Source organism: Martes martes (assembly GCF_963455335.1).
Source record: "Martes martes genome assembly, chromosome: 1".
NCBI classification, from domain to species: Eukaryota; Metazoa; Chordata; class Mammalia; order Carnivora; family Mustelidae; genus Martes; species Martes martes.
In genome coordinates, this window is record NC_137888.1 from 119,196,747 (window position 1) to 119,221,370 (window position 24,624).

General features: G+C 45.9%; 1 protein-coding gene across 2 annotated transcripts in view; it reads left to right on the plus strand.

Annotated features, from left to right (window-relative positions):
- Positions 1-22,694, plus strand: part of MYLK (myosin light chain kinase) — a 178,656-nt gene extending 155,962 nt beyond the window's left edge. For both annotated transcript variants that reach the window (XM_080799769.1, XM_080799770.1), the window contains 5 exons: positions 7,703-7,855; positions 10,386-10,509; positions 16,146-16,275; positions 17,870-18,001; positions 20,654-22,694. In XM_080799769.1, the coding sequence (XP_080655895.1) occupies positions 7,703-7,855; positions 10,386-10,509; positions 16,146-16,275; positions 17,870-18,001; positions 20,654-20,898 (784 nt within the window). In that variant the 3' untranslated portion in view covers positions 20,899-22,694. The remainder of the gene's footprint in view (positions 1-7,702; positions 7,856-10,385; positions 10,510-16,145; positions 16,276-17,869; positions 18,002-20,653) is intronic.
- Positions 22,695-24,624: the final 1,930 nt, after the last annotated feature.

The window sequence follows — 24,624 nt, forward strand, 5'->3', positions numbered from 1 at the left end:
GAGCTTTGGGACCAGTCCTAGACACGAATCACCTAGGCCTCTCTGTAGACAGCAGATTCTGCTTCGGGAGGTCTGGGACAGCCTAGAATCCACGTTTCTAATAGCTTCCAGGCTGCCGGTAGTGCTGGTCCAAGGACCACACTTTTCTGAGTAGCAGGCTCTAGAACACACACCTTGGGGGGCTCTCACTGATTTAGTCTCCGAAACCCCAGGCTGCAGACAGTCCTTAGCCTCAGAGGCAGCCCCTGGGTTTACGGGGCAACACACAGTGATGGGATGGTTTCCTGAAGATGCAGATAGGTGTGCGTTCATTTCGAAAAGTGAACATATTTCTGTTGTTAAAGCAAAAGGAAAAGTTTAATGTCCTCATAGAAAACTTGAGGAGGACCGAGGAAGCTTTCTTTGCCCCCGGGGGTCTTCCGAGCCCACTGACAAACGGCTCTAGGAGATTGCGCTGCATAGCCAGCTTCAGGAATCACTGGTACAAAAGCTTGAGCAGAGATGGAGTGATTTTGTGTGTGTGCAGAATGAACTGACCAAGATTACTCCTCACGTAACATGTGTCCCCCTTTCACACACCTCCTCCCCAGGGCCAGGAGTTTTCATTCTTTTCTACCTGCTCAGGAGTTTGATTCTCACTGTGGCCTATTAGGACAGCCTCCCTCAGTAATACCTGGGTCGTGGGCTCTATAGCCCAGAGAGTCCTCTTCTTCCAGGCACGGGGTCCCCCCACCTCCCCCAAAGCAGCAGACAAGAAGCTCCCTAGCCAGGAGCGCATATGCCTGTTTCCCCCTCCCCTACCCTACCGCAGGAGAAAGGGAGCTGACGGCTAATGGAAGCTGCAGTGACCCTGTCCTCTTGGCTCCCTTGGTAGATAGGGAATTAGAGCAGAGCCGTGGGCCCAGCCACCCCTCTGGGGGCTGCCCCAGTCTGCATGGTGCTCACGTGCTCCCACGGCAGCTCTGGCCCTGGGGCAGACACCTGGCACTTGAGAAACAGGCTGGCTCAGTTCGTTCTGTTCAGACCCCTCTGTCCTGTGGCCTGGCTCTATCCCTGGGTCCCTCACAGATTTTCACAGGGGCTCCCATTTGATCCTCACTGCAAGCCTGGGAGGGAGTTGTGGCAGGGATCTGACCTTCATGTGGCTTGGAGGTGACCCGGGATGCAGGGGCCCTAGCTGTGTGGGCATTCTGCATCTGGGGACAGGTTACATGGGTGTGTTCACTGTAAAAATTTAAGGGCAGTCCCTAACCAGTAGGGAGACCAGCTGTCCTAGTTTCCCAGACTATCCTCACTTTATTTTTTCTTAAGATTTTACTTATTTATATGTCAGAGATAGAGAGAGAGAGAGAGAATATGCATAAGTAGAGGGAGTGGCAGGCAGAGGGAGAAGCAGGTTCAATCCCAGGACCCCGGGATCATGACCTGAGCTAAAGGCAGAAGCTTAACCGACTGAGCCACCCAGGCGCCCTTAGCCTCTCCCCAGTGTAGCACTGAGAGTCCCGTATCCTGGGCAGCCCATCAGGCCTGGGTGAACCAGGAAGGCTGGTCACCCTCCAGGACTGTGGGAAGTGGGCAGCCACGTGGACTTCCTTGGCCCTGATACCTCCAAGCCAAACGAAGATCAGATCAACTGTCCCTTCAGAGGTAACCATTGTCCTCAGGTCTAACACCCTGCAGCAGTTTTGCCTGTCCCTGAACTTTGTATAAATGAAATCCTATGGGAAGATGTGTCCGACTTCCTTTGCTCAGCACTGTTGGTGAGACCCACTGATGTCACTGTGTGTGGTGCTAGATTGTTGGTGCTCGGCGCTGTGTGGCGTTCTGCTGTGTGACCCTCATCCGGTCTGTCCCGTCTGCACTACTGGGTTTTAACAGATGCCCGTGGTGGGTATTCCAAGTATTCTGGTGCATGTTGGGTGTACTTTCTAGAACTAGAATCATTGAGCCATAAGAGCACTTTATTTTAAAATGCCAATTCTTTTAGGTGGAGGAACATAATAATCTGGATAATATGTTCTATTGCTTTACCAGATTACTTTTAAGGCTAAGACCAAGAAATAGGGAAGACGTTTTGAAATGGGGAGAAAATAATTCCATCATGCGGAAGGTGTTTGGCCAGCAGGGTGTATGGAGCGGGAAGAGCTGTGTGTGTGCCAGGGAGACCGGTGCGGGCCAGGCACGATGGACGTAGGTCAGCTCCATCCCCCCAATGTCTAGGCTCCTGCACATACCGCAGCGGGCTGCTCTGCCCTCTGGGGCTTTTCCTGTTGGCTCTTGCAAGGGGGAAAGGACTGGGAGCTCCCCTCCTGAGTGAGGGCTCTCAGCAGACCACGTGCGACCCAAAACAAAAGTGGGAGCCAGCCAGGCCCTTCCTTTCAGACCCTGCTGTGCAAAATTCTAGAGCAGCAGCTGCTGGAAGTTCCTGGAAGAAGTGCTGTGGCAGTCTTCATGTACCCTCTATCCCTCTCGTTGGAGCTTCGTTGTCTGTCTGATAATCCTTGTCAAGGCCACCTTCCACATTTGTACCACAGGAACCCCCATCTCCTTTCTGGGGCCGGTGAGAGAAGGGGAGGCCAGGGAGTTGGAGAAATACGTAATAACTCATTTACTATTTAACACATAGTTGGTGAATACCTCCTAAGTGACCAACTCTGTCCCTGTAGGTTGTTATGAACTTCTTGAAGCAACTCCTCTAACCCCTCAGGGAGATCAGGACTGATATTGTCCCGACCTGGAGTCCTGGCCTCGCTTCCAGGCACAGGAGAGATGCAGTGGGTGGGATTATGGACCCCCTACCTTCTCATCCCTGATTCTGGAAGGAAATGGTAGATTTCATGAATTTCCTGGAGATTCTTCTGGTGTTAGCAATGTCTGGTTTTAGGCAGGAGGAGAGAGGACGGGAGTGATCTAGGCCACACATTAATGATGTCCTAAGCCTTACCTCCTAAGACCTCCTTTCCTTTCCTGCCTTCCTCTCCTCTGTTTTCTGAGGACTTAGTGTTGCCTTACCACCTGTGGGGACGCCAGAACCCTTCTCTATGCCTTTCTCTCACCCCTACTCCAGAATTCCTGCTCTCCCTCCCCTGCTCCAAGGCAAGGTAAAGGGCAATTACTGCTCTGCCTTCTCCCTACCATCTTCCTACTGGGCTCAGCAACAGTAGGAAGATGAGCTCATCATTTCAGCTCATTTGTCTTTTTTTTCCTCAAGATTGTACTTATTTATTTGAGAGAGAGAGAAAGAGCATGATTCAGGGGAGGGGCAAAGGGAGAGGAGAAGGGAGCCCTGATGTGGGGCTTGATCCCAGGACCAGAGATCATGGCCCAAGCTGAAGTCAGACGCTTAACTGACGGAGCCACCCAGGCATCCCTCAGCTCATTTCTTGAGCATCTACTACAGTCCAGAACACCACAACCATCCCCATCCAGAACCTAACATCTAGAGATATCAGCCCAGTGAGCTAGGGAGAGGGCCCAGTGCCCAAGTGTCAAGTGCCTACTCAGACTTGGGTTTTGGTACAGGGTTCTTCAGAGGAATCCAACAGCCCCACTAAAGGCTGCCCTCGCCCTCCCTACTGCTGAGCCCAGACATGCTGTCTGATTCCAGCTCCTGTAGCCTCCAGGAGCCCTGAGCCCAGACCCAGACCCAGCCACTACCTGTAGGTTTCACTCTTCAGAGACTTGGGCTGCAGCTAGAGTGACTAACCCAGGGAGTCCACTTTCTCGGCCACTGCACAAAACTATACCCATTTCTTCCTCTGGGACCTAACCAGCCCTCTCAGATCTTTCCACCACCCTGAGGAATGTGTGTCTGAAGGCGCAAATGGGATAAAAAACTAACGTCTTCCTAAGCATTCAGTAGCTCTGCTGGCCGATGTGTGGTCTCTTTCACTGGCCATTCCTGCAGGAGGGTCATCTGCTGCTCAAAAAACACCAGGAGGAGAGTACTGTGCAAGAGGCATTTCTATATCTTTCTCTTTTCTGATGTTCTGCCCTGCATGCAGAATGGTCTTCTGCATAAGATTCCCTGCCTGAAGTTTTGCTTCAGTGAGAGATTAAGAATTAAGAACAGGGGGCACCTGGGTGGCTCGGTGGGTTAAGCCTCTGCCTTCGGCTCAGGTTATGATCTCAGGGTCCTGGGATCGAGCCTCCCATTGGGCTCTCTGCTCTACGGAGAGCCTGCTTCCCCCGACCTCTCTCTGCCTGCCTCTCTGCCTACTTGTGATCTCTGTCAAATAAATAAATAAAATCTTAAAAAAAATAATTAAGAACTGCCTGCAGTCATGACCTCTGTGACTCCTCAGCGACCATTAAAATTGAATGTGAAGACTTTGTATACACTTGTGAGAGACAATGTCAAGTGACAAAAAAGTGGAACACCCAAAAGTTTGCCCATAGTGATTACAGTTTTGTTTAAAAAATAAATAAATAAAATAAAATTTTAAAAAAAGATAAATCTGTTGTTTATTTTGGGGAGGCAGAAAAAACTTTCCTCTACCCTCTTGGGTTCTTTTCTTGGAGGCCTGCAAATCAAACTGACAGAAGGCAGATTAACAAGAGAAAAAAACCAGATTTAATTATGTATATATGCATAGGAGTTCACAAAGAAATGATTCAAGAAGGTGTTTAGAATTGGGGGCTTAAATACTATTTTAAAGAGAGCAAGCAAGTAATTATAGAGAAATAACTAGACCAAGGAAAAGAGGTTTGGGGCTTCTGGAGGAGGAAAGTTGTGAGAAGGTGACTAGGAAATGTGTAGTAAGTAAGGGCTGTTTAGCAAGGTCTGTTATGAAGATGAGTCTCGTCTTTCTGGGAGGGGAGAGAACATATTTACAAATGGAAATTTATGTTACCTTAATAAAGAGAAATGTATGTCCTGCTTTTAGATTGAAAGGGAGGGCAAAGAGCTAATTGCCTTCAGCTCAAAACATTCTTTATACCAAAGTGGCATATTTCGGAGTGACATACTCTGATCCCCTTCAATTAAAAAAATGAGATAAAACTAGGAAGAGGGGTGGGTAGTTGTGTTTTTAATGCTAATGTTATTATGTTTATTGATTGGGTTGATCAACCCAACCGTATGTGATCCTTATGCAAATTTTAGCAATAAAAAGCCCAAATAAGAAAATTTTTTTAAAAAGACCCTGCCAAATCCCACCACCAGAAAACATCACGGAAATTCCGACACTGTCTTTGTCATCATGCTCTGCATATATGGCAAGTTTTATTTTAGAGACGTACTCTTTAACAGGAATTCTGTGGGAGCTCGGCAGGCAAGGAGCCAGCCAGGGCTGGGGGTATTTCAGATGGATGGGCTGCCAGAAAGGAGGAGTGCCAGAGGCGAGGACACTCTCCCCAGCTGTGGACTTTACAGAGATTAAGCCCTATCTTTGCAGGATTACAGTCCCTAATTAGGAAAAGAGGTTTACAGAAGGGGCCGGTGCAGCATTCCACAGCAGGGTTGTCTGCTCTTCTGGCAGTCTTTGGAATGCTGCAGGACTTTCCCCCTTTGTTTCAAATGGAAAATGTAAAGACAGAAGGAGGCACCCAGCCGACAAGCAAGAATCAGGCTGCATAGACATGAGGAGAGCTGGAAGCCCCTAGGAATTCTAACCCAGCACCCTTGGTGGGAAAAGGGGAAACTGAGGCCCAAAGAGTGTGTGTGTTTGTGTGTGTGTGGAGGCAGGGCAGAATGGCCTATAGGTGTGCAGACTTGGGAGTGATTTGCTACCACACTACCTTTGTTGTCATGTATAATGAGCCCATGCCTTCTTCAAACGGAACGGAAATTGGTGTTTTGCTTTAAGACATCTTAATGCCATCGGCAAAACTCTGTTATTCTAAAATACAAATATATTTTGTATATATACAAAATATACATGTGAGATAACTCACATTGCAAAAGCGTTCTTCTTTTTACAAAAGGTATCGTCCAAGGGTTCCTTCCGTGGCAAGCCTGCCTCACAATATTTCAGTGGGTTTTGTTTTGCAAAACTGAGTTTGCAGGTGCTGTTGTATTTCATAAGCTGAGTCCGTTTGGACGTAGAGACGCCTCCAGAAGGATTTGTGTGACTGTTTATGATAATGGGTTCTTAAGGATTTGGGGGAAAGGGACATTAGTGAAGGCTTCATCTGGAAGGTTGATGACAAGAAGGCCCTATATCCATCTCCTGAGACTCAAGTGAGGTCAGGGCAGGACCAGCTACATAATTTGTAGGGTCCCATGCAAAATGAAATGGTGGAGTGACTTGCTCAAACGTTACTTTTTCAGTATGACAGCAGCAGATCATTAAACCAAGAGCGAGACCTTCTAAGGGTGGGGCCCTGTGCACCTGCGTAGGTCTGACCCACCCATGAGGTCACCCTAGGTCAGGGTGAATGGCAGGGGGAGGGTTGGTATGAAGATGAGGTACACAGAAGTGAGAGATTAGGCCGGTAAGCTGTAAACCTGTCCTACTTGGCTTTGAGATACTTGGCCTGACATATTTCATTTGTTACTGGTAAATGTGTCATTCCCAAGGTCACAGATTGGTGAGGCAGTGGGGAAGAACTGTGTAATATCTGCAGTCATGAACAGAGCTCCTTCCTACGGACCAGGCCTCGTGCCAGAGCTGTACGCCAGGATCGCTTCATCGGCATAGAAATACTGATTAAAGGAGCAGTTAAGATCTAGGCTCTAGAGACAGATGCCTGGGTTCAGATCTCACTGATCGAATCCTTGGTGAGTTCCTTAACCCCACTCTGTGCCCGTTTCCTCATCTTTTAAAGCAGTGAGTTACCTGGGATAGGGGTGGTATTAGGATTGAGTACGTTCATCTACTTTAAGCTGTTCGCCCAGTGCCTGACACATAGTAAATGTTTGCCGCCATGGTGCTGTTGATGGAGGAGAAGGAGGAAGAGGAGAAGGAGGATAAGTAAAAGTGGTGACCACTGTAGAGTTAAGTGGTAGGTTCTCCATTATATAGAGGAGGAGAACATGGCACGGAGAGATGAGGAAGTTGTCCCAGATCACCCAGAAAATGAACAGACTGTGCCATTTCCTCAGCCTCAGTATCTCTTAGGGAAGTTTTTTGGTTTGGCCTGAGTGCCTCAGGCTCACTGGTATAGGCGGATCACCAAACCCATGTTGCTGGTTCGAAGTCTGCTGTTCGTCTGTGCTTGCTAAGCACCCCGGGTGTGCTGGGCCCTGTCACTGCTGCTGACAGGGAGGAAGATGAGAGGTAGAAGGGAGCAGGCGCAGCCTGGTGCGTGATGAGTGCTGTACCATGTGACTGGTCCCTGGTGAGGGTGGCACCAGCCCAGAGAGGAAGGGACTCTTCTACCCAGGAACCTTGGCGGAGGTTCTGGGCTTTGGACAAGAACAGAGGACAGAGAGGAGGTGCCCTGCTGTGTCCTGATAAAACCGTAAACTGAAGTAAATTCCTTCCCCTCAGCCTCACTGGCAGATGGTGACAAGAGGCATTGACACCCCAGAAGTGCAGTGAGCCCTGAGGAGAGTCAGGGCCACAAAAGCCTGGGAAGCCACACTCTCTCTCCTTTTCTCTGGCAGGAAGAGAGGCAGACACAAGGGTATTATGGACGCACAGCTTTGCGGGCCCTCTCTCTTGACCTCAGTGACACTCGCTTGGGGGGGATCGTTCCACCCTGCCCTCCTTGCCAACACCCACACCCATTCACCTGCTGTCCCACTCTTCTTTTCCAGGGTTAGTGGACTTTCCCCCTTCATGGGTGACAACGATAATGAAACCCTAGCCAACGTTACCTCAGCCACCTGGGACTTCGATGATGAAGCGTTCGATGAGATCTCTGATGATGCCAAGGATTTTATCAGCAATTTGCTGAAGAAAGATATGAAGTAATGAGTTGACATTTCCATCTTTTCCACTTCTCCACTCCCTGGACTGGGGTCCGGAAACAGGGACTTCCTTTACCCTCTCCCCTGAGGAGGGAGGGAGGGCAGGCACTGCAAGTAGTAAGGAGGGGAAGGGGTCTTCCTAGGCCCCCTGCTCCCCAGTTCCAGACACCCCACTGGTCTTTAGAAGCACAGAAACCACACTCGAAAAGCAGCCCTTGACAGATGTTGCAGGGAGAGGAATAGCTTGCTGTGTGTGAATAATGACAGTCCTTTTCATTTTCTGTGTGCAAGTGTGGCTGTAGCCTGGCCGAAACCTCAGCCCCTCTTCAGGGGTTACTCGGGAAATATCCTGTTTGAGGCCCCTGATCATACTCCCGGGCTAATCTGGCTTGGTGTTTTTTCCATATCTCAATGACTTAAGAACCACAGGCCTGAACAAGGAAACTTCTCCCACCGGTCCGAGTGAGGCTGTGATTTCAGACCGCTGGCTCAGCCTTGTTCCCGCGTGGCCTCTGGCCCCCCTCAATGTGCAGACTGTGCAGTTCCTCACCTCTGCCATGGGGATTGCCGGGAGCTGCCCATGTGGTCGGTGGAGGGACACATAAAACCGTAGTGACCACTGGGAGGCCAGTGTGTTCGGTCACATGGATGGCCTGAGGCCGTGAGAGCAGGTCAGACACACCAGGTGCTCTGTACATGTTCCCATGGGAGAGGAGTGGAGCTGGGGAGACTAGGGCAGAGGTCTCGGGTGTGGTTAGCAGAATTCGTGGGTGAGGACTCTCCAGGTGAGGGAATTGGTGAGATGACAGCAGGGAGGTGGGGAGGCTGTGTGTGTGGGGAAAGCTGGCCTGCCCCAGGGAAGGGAGCAGCGGCTGCCAGGTGGGAAGAACTGGCTCACTGGGTGCCTCGCCCACTCTGTAACAGGTGGCCAGATGAGGCAGGGCTTGGCTCCAGGAGCACCCCCCCACCCCGCCACTAGCATCTGGCTTTGCCCTAGAAGGGTGGTGTTGAATAGGTGGGGTACCAGAGGATGAGAAGGGGAAGGGTGGCCTGACTCCACAGACAGACTATGGGGTGCAGGTTCCACCCTGTCTGCGTGGCCCACAGACCCCCTGAGCCTACCAGTTATCTTGTTCCCCCCCCCCCCCGGAAGAAATCCCGTTTGGAACCAAGATCACGGTTGCTAAAAGAACAGAGTTGAGACTCTCTCAGATGGCTCTGATTTTCTGGTTCTGTGTCCACCTCTCAGTCCTTTAGGGCTACCTCAGGCCAAACTCCTCTAGAAGCTACATCCACTCCTTCTGTGAGATCATCATGGCATTTTGCTTTCACAGCCTTTGTAGCAGAAGTAGGCATGACCCAGGTAGAATCTGGATGTCGTGGGGCCCTAGATTCCCTTTCAGTGGAAGTGATCCTCACTCTCAGGGTACTTCGTGGAGATGCAGACCTCCTTCCTAATAACACTAGTCCAGGATGGCCTTTGTCCATCAAGCTTCATTCTCTGAAGATTTGGTAAATGGGGCATTATATATATATATATATATATATATATATATATATATATACACACACACACACACACACACACACACACACACACCCGTTTTGGCCCCTTGGTGCTCATAAAATGGATTCGCCAAAGAACTGATTTCAAATTATCAAGATACTCGAGTCCCATAAACTCTTAAATGTAGCATCTCTTTAACCAGAAATCTCCACCTATCCACACTTTTTAAAAAATATTTTTATATTATAAAATCAATACTTGTGAATTGTAGAAAATTTGAATATAGGAAAATTAAATCCACCATCCATAATCCCTTTATCTAAAGATCACTGCATTTTGCTGTAATTAGCAAATTTAATTATACTCATTTTTCTATGTATGTTAACATTGGTTCTTTGGGCTTTATTAGTCCTATTACAATTAAGGTGATGGCCCTGAATTATTTCTAGAATCCCAGAGCTTTCAGAAAGATTAAATGAGTTTGAGTGCAGTTTCTAAGGTTGTTGTAAGTCATAGGTTGTATGTAGGACATACTTCTGAGTTTTAACAAGAAAAACCTGATATTCAACCACACCATAAGACATGAGAGCTCAGTGATTCTCAGCGATTTTGTTCTAACGTTTCACTCTTCCCTCCACCAGACAAGGAGACAGAAAGATTAGAGTCCACAGCCCCCTGACCCCCTGTGACCAGTAGAATGACCCCACCCTAGAATATCATTCTCAGATGTGTCTGCCCTTACCCTTCTTAGACCCCAAGGGCAGGTCATGAGACTCCAGTTGCTTATTTGGTGGTTAGGCCTTAACACTTACCTGTTCTGGGTCTAGTCAGTGTAGCCCAGACCAAGAGAGGAAAAAGGCCAGGAGCACAGTGACCTTGATCGTGGTGGATGAACTGGGAACAGAGAGAGCCCCGGGCTCTGCCCAGTGTGACCAAGGACAGGTGACCTCCCATTTCTGATCTGACCAGCAGTCTCTAAGGTCCCCTCCTGCTCAGAAATCCTCTGATCTCTGCCTCCATCAGAAACCGCCTGGACTGCACCCAGTGCCTTCAGCATCCATGGCTAATGAAAGACACCAAGAACATGGAGGCCAAGAAACTCTCCAAGGACCGGATGAAGAAGTACATGGCAAGAAGGAAATGGCAGGTAATGAGGGTGTCGCTTTGGACTCGAATGTTGCCCCTCACATTTGCTTTATTGGAGCTACCCGCAATCCAAAAATATTTACATCTGTTTCTGAAATAGTCTGGGACCAAGACTGACATTTCATGTCTTTGTGGCTAGGGTTGAGCAACATCACCTTGAAGACTATATGGCAAGCCTGGAGGATGTGACCTCCTTAAAGACAGTATGATGGCCTTACATTTCTTTGTAGTGAAGGAGGAGGGCACAGGATCTACAAAGAGAGATAAGGTCCCCACCACCTAGGGAGATTGTGTGATACTATGTGTCCTTGGGTGAGTGACTACCTTCCCATGCCTTCGTATTCTCGCCTGTAAAATGGGGGATAATAGTGGTAGCAACATCATAGCATTGTTGGGAGAATTACATGAAGTAATCTTCATCTGGCCTTGAGAATATTGCATGGCACGTAGTTAAGTGTTCAAAAATGATACCAGTAGCTCATATGAAGGGCTGGCCATGTCAGGGAACATTCAGAACACTTTCTATACAGTCTTTTAATCCTGGGAGGCAGGTACTATTATTTTCCCCACTTTACAGACAAGCTGAGGCAGAGAAAGGTTAGGAAAGTCACCAAGGATCACGTGGCTAGTAAATGGGAGAGGATTCAAACACAGAACCTGGCTCCAAAGTACTGTCTTAGCAATGGCACAAAATTGCCTCTGATTAATAGCAGCTGGATGAAATTGTCATCCAAACCACAGAGAACTTGTCATCAGCTATGTTATTTTTATTATCACTATTAGCATTACAAAATTTCTGGGCTATGGTTTCCATACTCCGGTGCACGGTTTCTATACTCAAGGAATGTTAGTGTAATGGGGCACTGAAGCAAATGGACATAAAAGGACATAATGCACACCAAGAATCATAAACTATCAGTATAGCCTCCCATGGCCATATACGTGAGTGTAGATGGGAGAAGGGAGCCCGTCACCCCAGTGTTGGATGTGGTTGTGAGGAAATGCTGCCAGGGGCAGGACTTTGAAAGTGGTCATGGAACTTGGGCTCCAACAAGAGAAGAGGGGATACAGCATAGATGGGAGAGAAGGTGCAGAGGTCCTCACCCTGATAGGAGCAGTGTCCTTTAGTTGGGCAGCCGGGGGAACTGGGGCATTTAAAACTGGTCTGCGTGGCGGAGAAGGAAATCTCTGTTTTAGGGACAACTCAGAGATCTGTAATTTGCCATACAGCATGATTAAACCGTGGTCACTAAACCCTCAAAAAGTACAACTTCACACACAGGTGGAAAGGAGCAGAGGCGAAGGGGGCGGCGCTTAGGGTATGCGGGTTTAAGGGACCACTGCCCCCCTGAGTGGCTCAGCCAGGACTCCCCCCACAATGAGAGTCAGTTCCTGGTTAGCCCCCGGTGAAGGTTTAGGGGGACCTCTTGGCTCCCTCAAGTGCCAGGTGACTTGGAACACCTGTGTTGTTTAACTTACCTTCCGGTATCATTAGGATCCCGTGAAATCAGAGTAACTAATGTTCTTAAAACAAAAAGGAGTCCACAAAATCAAAGTTGGCTTTATTAACGATCCTATGGCTGGTGTGGGGGTGGGGTGGTCCTACGTGCAGGGAGTCCCATTGGGTTTCACTTGGACAACAGTGTGGGGTTAAGAGGCAACCTTATCACTTCAGGCTCTCTGGGAGCATCGACACATCTGTTGATGAACCAAAGCCAGGAAGGATCTGAACCCAGGGGACAGGGGCAGAGAAAAGGAAATGGGAGAGGAAATAAATGGAATTTTTTAGTCCGATGGGTCAGAGAAACGGTCTGTGCTGATATTTTAAATCACTTAAATTTTTTTCTACTTGTTAACAGTGTAGCTAACCGTAAGGTTTTCCAGAAGTGAGAAGGGACAGAAAAGGATAGAATTCAGAGGAGGAATCTTAATTTCATATCTTCATATAGGTAGCAGCGTTTGGAAATGGGTTTTCCACAAAAATAGCGGTTAGGTCTCACAAACATACACACAAAAGTAGTCTAGAAAATCCCACACGGTTCAAGATGTCCCTGAAGCGTAAACTCTCTGATAATGGCTCAGTTGCATCTATGCATGCACATTTTTTATCCCAGATACAAGGACCTTAGCACACCCCGAACAGGGCCTTCTCAGGCAGCTGAGGTTGTGTTGGGGGGAGGGAGGGGTGGGCAGAGCAAAGTGCAGTGGAATAAAATGGGGTGGGCTGTGGTGGAAAGGAAGGGCCAGGGCAGACATGGATGGCCCAGAAATCTCTATGGCTGCACAAGAGAAGGTTCCTTGCTATCGTTCTGGTGTGGTTTCCATAAAGGGCCCAGGAAGAAGGAAGTAACATGAGAGCAAATCCCTATAAGTAAGGCAACCTGTAGATGACTACTCATGTCATTGATCTTAGAAGGAAGTTATTCTGGAAGAAGGTACGTTTTTTATTTAAATGAAAAAGAATCTTAAAAAGACATGGTGAGCAGTAGCACTGAGGATGAGTTGAACAGGGTAACGGGGCTGCTGCTTGTAAAACTGGAAGTGAAGGACTGGGAATTAGAGGCCTGTGGGCAGCCATCTTTATTTTCTGAGACCCACAAAGACTCCATCAGTATGGTCCATAGGCCCATAGAGAAGAAAGTTTTGACTCTGGATAGCAGAGAGTACTCTTGGCCATCACATTTGGATATTATGTACTTGTCAGGGGACACTGGAGTCTCAGAGCTGTTGAGATATATATATATATATATATATATATATATATATATATATATATATATATATGGTCTGTGATGGCTGGCTGGCTCTAGGGTGACCAACTTGCCCCACTGTGCCACGGACCTCCCAGCTTTAGCCCCCTGAAAGACTCTCATCCTGGGAAAGCCCTCAGTTCTAGGGAAACCCAGGAGGGTCAGTCACCCTCACTGGCTCTCTCAAGAAGGGAGTCTGTGCAGCATTAGGGAGACCAGTACAAACAGTGCCCTACTGGAGCACAGGAACCCAGACTTGGAAATTGCCCTCAGACGAGAAAAAGACTTCCTCAAAGCAAGGATGGAACTTAGGGAATTGAAACTTTCTTTCTTGATGTTCCAAAAATTTCTAAAAGTCTTAGTAAAACAGCAACCAATTTTTAGCTCAAAGGCATGAAACCGGAAGACTCGAATGTACAGATATATTTCTTTTTCAGTTGTGACAATTTCTCTGCTGATTTTTTTTCATAAATCAGTTCCCAAAGATTGAATCTGACATAGATTATTTTTGAGATTTTCCCTATTAAGCACTTCTTTTCTCCCTGTTTTTAGAAATTCTATGCCGTAATACTCTGATAAAAAATTTCCCCCTATGGGTAGCCTATATGTGTGTTAATGTGTATTGGCTCCCTTCTCTAAAATACTCTTTATCTGCCTTGTTCTGGCAACTTCATATTAGTCACTTTGTTAATAGAAGAGGAGAGACTTCCTTATTCGACACCACACAAGTGAAGATAGTCGTGATCAGTCACAATCCAGGCATTTGTAATTAGGGAACCCATGGGCTCACGGGGAGTGTTTCCTGCTACACAGTCACATGTATGAATCAGAGTCTCTCTGCAGAAGACTGGAGCTATAGGGAGATTCGAATCTTCTGGTTCAAGAACATGAGGTCCACAGAGGGGAACTGATTTACATAGTAACGTCCCTTTGTTGAGAACGAACTCTCTTGAGTCCAGTGATTCCTGGCCCAGGCAAACCGATCTGTGTTGGATAAAGGGAATCGAGAGCCAGAAGGACTGGGTCTGAGAGTTTGGTGGACCTGGGAATAGTCTGGTCTGACATTGACTCCATAGGGAGGGCTGCTGTGGCTGGTGCCTCCTCTTTCTGCCCATTCCTGAGGTCAGGATGACCTCCCATGGGACGAGCTGGGTCTCCCCAGCTAGCACAACAAATAGGTCAATGATGTCACCAGGAATAGCCTTTCCCAGCAGAGCATGCAAGACTGCCACGTGGGCTCAGTCTGCACGTACATTGGAGCCTGCAGAGCCACGGGGCCTCTGCACACAGCTAAGTTGGTCCACTGTCCTCTCTCACATTCTTCCTCCACCCCCACTTCATCTCCACCTGGGGCTTCCAGAACTCTGTTCAGAGGGACGCAGCTTCACCATGCTGACAGAGGGCCAGAAACATAACGACACCACAGTGATGTATGCAAGAGGGCCGGTGGCCAGGGGACAGAGCAGGATGGAATGTCTGTCCAAAGTGCATGAAGAGAGCCACAAGGATGGCATGTGACAAACAGAAAAGTGGCGGTGGTCATAGCAGATCTCAGCTTAAACCACACACACACACCCTTATGAGTCCTTAGTGCACTGTGATTCTTTACTTTCCAAAATGATCTTTTTATGGAAATATCTTGGCTTTCCAGAAAGTCCAAAATCGTGAGGCTTTACTGAAATGCTTGAGCGTGTGAAGTTGGTTCAGGAGGGAATGGCTTTGCCGGTGCAGTTTATGGCCCAGAGGGTGAGTGCTAGCCACTGGCCTGTGTGCAGACTGTTTCCTCTCTCAGGAGCCAGTCTGCGGTGGCGTCTGCCCCCTGAGCACACAGCATCTGGATGCCTGAAAAGATGTTTTGGGTACAGAGATGGGAAGAGTTGCTTATGCCTTCATTTCTTACATTGTCATTCCACTGACCTTAGAAAAAGGACAAGAAACTTCACCTGGAGGTGAAACCTTCAAGGACCCGTGGAATAGGCCGGTGAAGGAGAGGCATAGACACTATTGTATATTATCGGGGATTTCCTGACTTAAATTCTTATGCTTGGCAGAATTTTCACAATGCAAAGGAGGTTTTCATCTCAAGTTCTGGCATCCTTTTCAACAGAAATTCTGTCCTCTCTCAAAGTCTCTCATCTCAGAAAAGCAAAGTGCTTCTGCCTTTCATTTCTTTGGGTCCTTCTTTTTGATGCCTGGGAGTACATCAGGGAGGAACAGCCCTCTAGAACCTCACTGTGCATTCACAGACTCACAGGCCAGTCAGAGTGTTTCTCAAAATCTCTCAAGTATCTGAATCATAAACAGAACTAAAGAGACCTCGGAGATCATCTTGTCCAACCCCCTCCTTATACAGAGAAGGAAACTGAAGCCCAGAGAGGTTAAGGAACTTGCCCAAGGTCAATAGAAGGCTTTTTTTTTTTTTTCTTTTTTCCCCTTCACATCAGGACCTGTGGGATCTGTAGTAACTTTCTCTTGACCAATTAAATTCCTATCACTAGTATTGTTTTACGAGAAACAGCCCACTGGGCCCCATCAGCAATAAGTCTTTGGAGCTGTCTCAGCCTGCAGTTGCTTTATATAAACTATCCCTTTTATGGGAGTTGAAGCACAGTATGAAAAGGGTTTTTGTCTCATGTTGACCTTGTTTAGTCACATTAACGCACACATTGGTTCCAGGCCCCATTCCATTCTCCGAACATCTTCTGACACGCTGATAGTGCTGAGCAGAGCAAGGTTGGGCTCACTCCTCCGGCAGATCCTCGGCACTTGGGAGGCCCTCGTTTCAGGGACAGCTGCCTCTCCTGGGCTAGGCTCTTCTCCCCGAACCCCGCTGCTCAGCTGGAACCGGGGACACCGCCCGAGTCCAACCCCGGTGTCTGTTTTCTAGAAAACGGGCAATGCTGTGAGAGCCATTGGAAGACTGTCCTCTATGGCAATGATCTCAGGGCTCAGTGGCAGGAAATCCTCAACAGGGTCACCAACCAGCCCGCTCAATGCAGAAAAATTAGAATCTGAAGGTAAGGAGCTCCAGGAGGATTTTTCTCCAGCCAGCTGGTGAGAAAGGAAGGGTTGGGGGCTGGAGGGACATTTTGAGGTTTTGGTCGGGAGGGGGGGTTGGTTTGTTGTTTTTTTTAAATAATATAATATAAACTACAAGGATTAAAGTCTGAACTAATTTTAGGTTGCCCTGACAACAATTACTAAGTCTACTAGTTATTCTTTAATTGTTCCACCTTAAGTTTAACTATTTTCAGAGGGAAAGTTATTTGTCTAATAGAACGAGATGACCTCTGCTATTCTCCTCCCTATATTTTACGTAAGAATTAGTGAAGACTTCATTAAAAGCTTTCTTTTTTCTCATTACAAAAGTGATATTTGTATATTGATAGGTAAACATAAAAAAACACATATAGTATCTTTTTAAAAAATATTCTTCCATATTCTTACTTTGGGTTTTTCTTTTAACAAATGAACTATAGTCCACATTCCTTTGGCATTTTTCAGGATGCTGAAACATGTCATTTGAACAGGGTAGACTGTGCATGATGGGGCTCCTCCTGGAGATCAGCCTCTTCCTGTTCCAGAAGCATGTAGGGTCTGGCCCTCATCTTCTTGAGGTGCCTCATTTTGCCAAAGACACCCCCTACCTCCTGCTGCCTGGTGTTTTTGGTATCCAAAGTTGAGAAGCTGAGTCTAGATCCCTTCTGTGTGTAAAAGCAGGGTAACTGGTGAGGCTGCTTGCTGGGCTGCTCTGAGGGAGTCAGGGATACAGTGTGCAACACACGGGCCTGGTTCCTCCTGACCCACGCTCCCCAGATGATCCAGAAATAGCTTGAAGGGAAGAGAGAGGATACAGGAGCCCCCCCACCCAAGTACAGCTTTTCCCTGGACCAATCCTAAGTCCCTGGTCCATGGTCATACAATAGGAAGGCAGTGTAAGTGTGGAGGACAGAAATCCGGGCGGGTTGAAGATGCGTCCAGGACCCAGCTCCTCCTTCCCAAGGAGCAGGCCTGCTGCTGCAGGAGGAGGGCAAAGGGGTGACAGAGAACGGGAAGGCTGGTGTGGTTTGTCCTTCTTAAATACCCTCCACTGAATCCTGAAACAGCATGGAATGCAGCCAAAGATCCTTTTTAAAGATTATTTCCTTTTTCAATGTGTCAGCATAAGGGAAGGGGGGAGTTCAAACATTTCCGCAGTTTGGTCACAGTTCTCTCTGCTGCCAAAAGCTTTTGGCAGCAGGCCAACCTGTCCCCAGGAGAAAGGTGTGTTTGATTCAGTCCCCTAAGCCGCATTATTTGCTGAATTTTAGCAACTTAAAAAAAAAAAAGCTTATTTTTTATTTTATTACTTTTTTAAATTTATTTGACAGAGAGAGAGAGATTACAAGTAGACAGAGAGGCAGGCAGAGGGGGAGGGGGAAGCAAGCTCCCTGCTGAGCAGAGAGCCTGACCCAGGGCTGGATCCCAGGACCCCGAGATCATGATCTGAGCCAAAGGCAGAGGCTTAACCCACTGGGCCACCCAGGCTCCTCCCAAAAAGCTTTTATAAACGAGGGAAGAAGAGAGAACGGGGAAGGAAGAACTGATCGCATTTCCTTCCCTGTCTCCTAGAAGATGTGTCTCAAGCTTTCCTTGAAGCTGTTGCTGAGGAAAAGCCCCATGTAAAACCCTATTTCTCTAAGACCATCCGTGATTTAGAAGTTGTGGAGGGAAGCGCTGCTAGATTTGACTGCAAGATTGAAGGTAAGTTGTAGCTTTTTCTTCCCTTGACTATGAAAGGGGTGTGGTGGACTGGTGAGCCCTGCTGCGTGCCCCAGGCAAAATGTCCATTCTGGGCAGCCAGGCTGTGAGGACAAGTGGGCGAGGAGTTGGCCTACTGCTCCCACTTCCCCTCCTGAAGGTTGGTGCCATTCAGTGACTCACCTAGGACACCTTTGCCATTTCACATCCTTACATCAGCCACTAGACTCAAGTTAAAAGTGGTTTATCATGGACCTATTTGGCTATGGAACACACTTAATGCAATGAGCTTTGCAAGCTTCTGGGAAGTGTGTGAACTGTCCACAAGAGTCTTCAAAGGAAGAGTATGGGATGGGGAGCCGGTGGCCCTGTTGCTCATCCTCAAGCTGTGTGACCTTGGCTGGTGATCTAACTCTTCTGAGCCTTAGGCCTTTAACCTTAAGATGACATCTAATGCCTGCATAGCTCTGGGGATGCAGTGAGAGGACGTATGTGAAAAGGGGGAACCTTTAAATCCTTTCAAAATGTCATGAAGTCAAGGGAAAAGCTGTGGGACTGGTAAGTGCAGAGAGTGAGAACGCCATGTTACTCCAGATGGAGGGAAGCCGGGCTCCAGGTGCCTATGCCACCTTCCCCATGCTTCTCTGCCTGCCAAGAATAATGTGGCCGTAGAATTGTGAGTTGTTAGTGCTCAAGGGAACTTAAGGGATCTTAGCATAGCACCTGAGAAGTGAGCAATGTTGGTGACACAAAGCATTTCAGCTTCCAGATGGCAACATTCCAGAAAGATAAGGACAAGAAAAGGCAGGGCTCTTTGTCTCAAGTCTGTGACTATTGTGTGCCAACCCAAGTGGAGGGTTAGCTCCCATTTCAGTCTGACCAAATAAAGCACAAGAGTTCATTAAGCAACTTTCTCAAGGCTGCATAGCACAGGACAGCAGTCAGAACAAATCATGCCTCCCATGTTCTAAGTAAGATTCTCCAGCAATGTGACTAGATAATGACTTTGAGGTAAAGTAACCCAAAGTGAGGAATGAAAAAAAGTTTTCTCCCGCCTCATTATATCTCGAATTGCCTTGTAAATGCAGTGCCTATAATCATCTTTCCTTTTTATATTAAGTTAAAGAAAGGTAGATGTGTTGCCTTTGCTAGTGTGAAAGTGCACCGCTTGGGGACACTGCTGAAAGCTCTGGGGTCAGTGCTCAGAATTGTCACCATCACCACTGTCTTTGGGTCTTCTGAAGTTCTTTTTCCTTTTTAAAAATTATTATAGCATACTGTTTATCATTTTTGTACTTTTCTCTTTGGGATTATTTCCTTCATTATTTGCATAACTGAGTAAAGTACTAAGGAGGAATTAAGGCATATGGCTGCAATTTTGATAAAAACAAAATCTACTTGAAAAGAATGTTTGAATTCTTAAATTTTTTTAAAAGATTTTATTTATTTATTTGACAGACAGATCACAAGTAGGCAGAGAGAGAGAGGGGGAAGCAGGCTCCCCGCTGAGCAGAGAGCCCGATGCGGGGCTCGATCCCAGGACCCTGGGATCATGACCTGAGCCGAAGGCAGAGGCTTTAACCCACTGAGCCACCCAGGCGCCCCTGAATTCTTAAATTTTTAAGTGTAATTTTTATTCTGGATGGGGCTGTAACTTTTTTTCCTATAAAAATATATCCTATACATAATACATATGATGCATATATATATACATAAAATACATTTTTACATGTTGAACTTTCCAGAAACATGATTAATAACATAAAATGACACTGACCAATGTGGTAAATTTCCAGTTATTTACAGTTGGCAGATTATCCATCTTCAGATCAGACAAAGATAAATACTGCCTTTTTTTTTTTAGCAATATTACCAGCTCCTCTAACTTATGTATTATAGAGCTTATCATCAGCTTTGAGTTATAATTTACATAACATAAAATTTATCCATTTTAAGTGTATAATTCAGTGATCTTCAGTAAATTTACAGAATTTTACAATCACCACAATCCAATTTAGAACATTTCCATCACCCCCAAAAGATCTCTTGTGCCTGGGGGTTTCTGGGTGGCTCAGTGGGTTAAGCCTCTGTCTTCAGCCCAGGTCATGATCTCAGGGTCCTGGGATCGAGCCCCATATCAGGCTCTTTGCTCAGCAGGGAGCCTGCTTCCCCCCCACCCCTGCCTGCCTCTCTGCCTACTTGTGAACTCTCTGTGTCAAATAAATAAAATCTTTAAAAAAAAAATCTCTTGTGCCCATTTGTTCTCTTATTTTTTACTTAAACTTATTTAAGTTCAGCTTTTATACAAGATAAATTTTCTGTTCATCCAAGGAGAGGTTTACTGTAGGCGTAGAGTCAGCGCTGTGTTGCAGGTTGTACTCTAGATCAGTGTAAATGTGGGACACAGTACAGCCCCCACATGAATGGCAAATGGCATGCCTGTAAAGTACCTTTTGTCGGGGTTTCACATATTACTGTTTACAATATATGCCCATGTCCAAATGTAAATCTCAAAAAGAGATGCCAAAAGCCAACATCATGACTTTTTTCCTGTCCCCTTTAATCAACAGAGGCTGCTTAGGAGCTGCTTGCATGAATTGATATGAAACTTTGAGTAACGGTTTCTGCAATTTGTGTCCTCACCCTGTGCTGCAGGATACCCAGACCCTGAAGTTGTCTGGTTCAAAGATGACCAGTCAATCCGGGAGTCCCGCCACTTCCAGATAGACTACGACGAGGATGGGAACTGCTCTTTAATCATTAGCGATGTTTGCGGGGATGACGATGCCAAGTACACCTGCAAGGCCGTCAACAGTCTGGGAGAAGCCACCTGCACAGCGGAGCTCATTGTGGAGACCATGGAGGAAGGAGAAGGAGAAGGGGAAGAAGAGGAAGAGTGAAACAAAGCCAGAGAGTAGCAGCTTCTAAGTCGTTTTACAAAGACTATTTCTCTAAAGCTCAAAAAATCCAAGATAGTAAAAGCACCTAGTGTGATAGATTCTCTAGTTAGGTCATTTGAGGGTTGACTGTTCAGCAACAGCAGTTGGTACCTAGCAGCAGCTAATGATGGGCATTAATGTGAATTAGCTGGCCCCTTAAGATACTAGCACAGCCAGATTTCATTTTGGGAAATTACCAGTAACTTGCCTGATCAGTTGATGTTAGAAAGTACCCAAAAGAAATCTTTATCTGGGCAAAGTCATAAATTCCCTAGCTGAAAGTGCTTGTGAAAAATAAGGCCCTGCGCTCACAGCTCAGCCCAGAAGGTCCCTGGAGATGGAGATGTGTCTGTCCCAGCTCCGCACTCCAGAGAACGGTATCTCCTCCAGTCCTGCAGCACTTCATCCTGAAAGCAGTTGAGCCATTCTAACTTATGAGGCCCATTTGATTCCAAAGTATACTGTAGACACGCAAACTTTTCGTTTCTCTCCCCTGTTCCACCTGCCAGTTTTGCTGGCCCTGAACTTGCCAGGAGTTTAAGCCCTAAGGACGTGATGCTTCTTAGGTGCTGAAAGACTGGTCCCCTGCTCCGGGATGGCTGGCTTCCTTAGGCAAATAGAATCTCTTTTCTTCCAAAATCAGTAGGAAATCTAAACTTATCCCCTCTTTGCAGATGTCTAGCAGCTTCAGACATTTTTGTAAGAACCCGTGAAAAAAAAAATCCTTGCTAATGTGCTTTTCTTCTGAAACCAGGATTCGTATTTGTGCGGTTACAGAATATCAGCTCTGCATGTGTGGTAAGGATTCCTGTGTTTGAATGTATGAAAAATCAGTTTGTGAAAAGTTAGTCTGAATTATTTATTGGCCACTATGAAACAGATTTCAACTGATGAAGGGCTGTAGAACTGCACGTACTTTGGAATCTCCTTCAGGGTAGTCTGAGTTTAACACACCCTCCATGCTACACAATCGCCAGAGAACCCTACCTACCTTATGGGTTCCACGATGTTCTCTTCTTGAACGTGTATCAGTCAGGCCTTGCCCCCAACCTTCAAATGTATCCTTAGACCTGATAAATGCACTCAGACTTGCATCTTTAGGAATTTTTCTTTCACTACATCGGCACTTAAATTTTTCTTTATAAACTTTTTGAAGGTCATAAACAAAGACTATAAGCCGATATGCCTAATACATTTCTCTGCGTGTGTGTGTAACATTCCAAATACTTTTTTCTTTTCCACTGTTTGTAAAGTGCAGCAATTTCATGTTTCAAGGGACTTTTTAATAGTTCCTCAAGAACCAATCTGAAATGACTTCAGTGCAACCCTACACAATATCATCTTTAGAACTTTGATATTAGTCTTATGTTACCTTCCATTCTATTTTTATCTGCTTTTTGCTGCTAGTTTCAAATTTGCCAGTATTTTTTTTTGCTTTTTAAGCAGTTAAATAATTTTTTTCATAATAGCCACAGTATTGCCACAGTTTATAATAAAGGGTTTTAAAATTTGATTTAGAGCATTTGAAGCTTTTCTTCACTTAGCTGTGTCTAGACTATAATCTTTGTGTGCATGTGTGTTGTCGTGCGTGCGCATGTGTGGTGTGTGTTTTTGCTACAGGTTTTTAATGTCTTGAAATTGTGTTAATGTTCTCCCAGTTTATTATGCCATTGGAATGGTAAATGAGAACACTACGACTGTAGTTAGCTCACAGTTTTTAAATAAAGGATACCACAGTGCATGCTGTTTGTTCAGTCTCTGCAGCCTTCTCTTTCTTTCTATACCACCAGCTGGAGACTACCCAGAGCGCTCCTGGCTACGACAAACAAAAGCTGTGCTGTATGAATGGCTGAGATGGTTATGTTTCACTACGGAACAGAACAACTTACAGAGATCTTGTTCACACTGGGTAGCCTAATTTGCAAATTTTGTGCAAAATCTCTCTTGAGCATCAGTTTGGTTCAATTCTACAGATAAGTTGCATACATTCAACATCTAACAAATCTTCATAATGCTGAGATCTATATGACATTTATGGCATGTGACAAAAACATCATCATCATTAATGTTATTAACTAGGGCTTGGCTTTCATTTGTAATTTTGCTACGGTTTGTTATTGGCAATCAAGTGCTATCTTTCTGTGTCTTGATATTGAAACATTTGTTAGGAGGAAATTCCTGATAACCCTCCTGCTCTATCGGAAATCTGTTATCAGATGGTGAGCCCGTATGTCTTGAGTATTCAAACGGTATTATAGATACTCTAGAAAGAATCAAGGCATACTAATTAATGTTGGTTAGATGATTCTATGATTCTACAATGTAGTCTGGAGGGAAATAATCCATTGTCCAATTAATAAATATTTAATTTTTTTCTTTTTTTTTTTTAGGCAACCACAATCTACAAGTGTTCCTAGTGAGGAAATTACTATTTTTTTTAAAGATTTTATTTATTTATTTGACAGAGAGAGATCACAAGGAGGCAGAGAGGCAGGCAGACAGAGAGCGAGGGAAGCAGGCTCCCCGCTGAGCAGAGAGCCCGATGCGGGACTCGATCCCAGGACCCTGAGATCATGACCTGAGCCGAAAGCAGTGGCTTAACCCACTGAGCCACCCAGGCGCCCAGGAAATTACTATTTTTAAAGAAAAGGACTTTTTATTCTTTGCTAGGGAAAAACTGACTATACATATTCTGCACCAGGAGAAAAAAGACATTTTCTCCCATTCCATTTGCATTCCAAACACATAAAAATTCATTAGTTGCTGTTTACATTGCAGAACTTCATATTAAATGATATTTCTATATATAATTAAAAAGACACGATGACTATTGTCAGCTCTAACTTTATATAGTCTCTTTTACTTTTTAATCAAAGTGTTTTGAATTTTGCTTTTCACATCTTACTGGTTATTAATAAATCAATGCTAATAAGTATCAAGGAGATTAAGGATAATTGAATTCTAAAGAAACTCAATTCTCCAATTTTCAAGAAAATACAAGTAATACTACTGTCTTTACCCTGTAGGAACTCTTCACTGTCTTTTGAAAGGGAGGCTAACATCCTTGCTAGTCATCAAGGAGGCTCTTTTCCCCCTGGCACAGCATTATGGGTCCTTGGCTCGATGGGGCTGTGACTTATGCCGGTCAGTGAGCTGTGAGTAGAAGTGATGGGTGTCTCCTCTGGGCCAGAGCACTTAAGTGCTAGTGTAAGGCTCTCCCCTATGACTGGCAACATGTAAGATGGTGACTGCTTTATCGGCCTGGGCCCCCAGTAAACCCCCAATGGGTACATAACACAAGTAAGAAATAAACCTTGGTTCTTATAAATCACCAAGATTTTAGGTTACTTTGTGGCTGCAATGTAAGAGACTATCCTGTTATAAGGTCATCATCAAATTCTACGTCCATTATGACTAATATGGTAGCCATGGTCACAAGTGACTATTTAAGCTTAAATCAATTAAAATAAATAGATTTTCAAATTCAATTCCTCAGTTGTGCTAGCCACATTTCAAGCATTCAGTAGTCACATGTGACTAGTGGCTACCTGATCAGACAGCACAGGTTAAAACTTTTTGTAAAGTTCTATCAGCGCTGTTCCAGATGCACTAAGGAAAAACAAGAACTCCAAATTTTACCTGAACCATGCATATTACTTTTCAAATTACAGTGAAATTAAAACTTAA